Here is a 792-nt window from a genome sequence, read left to right on the forward strand (position 1 = left end):
AAGAAACCTTTTTTTTCTTTTAATTAAATGAAGAAATTTAGAACAGCAGAATAAGGACCAACCTCGACACCTCCCCCACATTGAGGTTTATACAGGATGTAGTCTAGATATTTGAGATCATCAGCAATATTGTGATGTTTAACAACTTCTCCTCGCAGAATGATTCTGAAAGTCTCTGGTAGCCGCAAGTACAAGATAGACAAGTAAACCTGAGAGCACAAGAAAACTGCACTTGGAAAATTTGATCACTTGTTGTCTAAATTCATTTTAAAGTTTTTTCTAAGATGGCTTACACGCAAAGAATAACGGAACTGGTTACCAATATGCTGCTCATTTAACTTCTTCCAAGCAGGGAGTGTATCAACACTTTTAGCATCCCCACTAATACGAATATCCTGGTGACCATCAAATAATAAAAGGTCAGAATTTTCTATTTCTTCTTCTTTTTTTTTTGTGTTATTTTAGTTATTATGCACTCCGAAATTGGGGAAAACCACCTTAGGATCAGTATTAAAGTCAAACTCCTCTATCCCATCATCTGTAAACCATAAGTTGTAGATGACGACCTTTGTGCCATGAGGTCCAATGTCATCAAACTGTAATTCCAGGGAGGAAAAAAAAGAAAGAAAGAAGACTGTCATACATTCATTTGAACTAAACGTGGTCATAAACATGGATGGTTATGTCCTTTTAGCTTCTGAGGCTTACTTGTGCGCCACACAAGCAATTTCTAATAAATTTCATCCCAAAAGGGAAAAAAATAAGCATTACTGTCTGTGTGTGTGTGTGTGT

At 36.1% G+C, this 792-nt stretch overlaps 1 protein-coding gene across 6 annotated transcripts in view; it reads right to left on the minus strand.

The window, feature by feature from the left end:
- The window catches only part of LOC21386470 (protein MICRORCHIDIA 6), a 24,478-nt gene that overhangs the window by 12,513 nt on the left and 11,173 nt on the right, over positions 1-792 (minus strand). For 5 of the 6 annotated variants that reach the window (XM_024174760.1, XM_024174756.1, XM_024174755.1 and 2 more), the window contains 3 exons: positions 498-596; positions 294-395; positions 63-209 (listed from right to left, as the gene is read on the minus strand). In XM_024174760.1, coding sequence (XP_024030528.1) covers positions 63-209; positions 294-395; positions 498-596 — 348 coding nt within the window. Of the gene's footprint in view, positions 1-62; positions 227-293; positions 396-497; positions 597-792 lie in introns of all 6 variants that reach the window. The other variant, XM_024174759.1, reaches the window with a different exon arrangement.

The sequence above is a fragment of the Morus notabilis genome, unplaced genomic scaffold (assembly GCF_000414095.1).
Source record: "Morus notabilis unplaced genomic scaffold, ASM41409v2 Scaffold400, whole genome shotgun sequence".
In the NCBI taxonomy this organism is placed as follows: domain Eukaryota; kingdom Viridiplantae; phylum Streptophyta; class Magnoliopsida; order Rosales; family Moraceae; genus Morus; species Morus notabilis.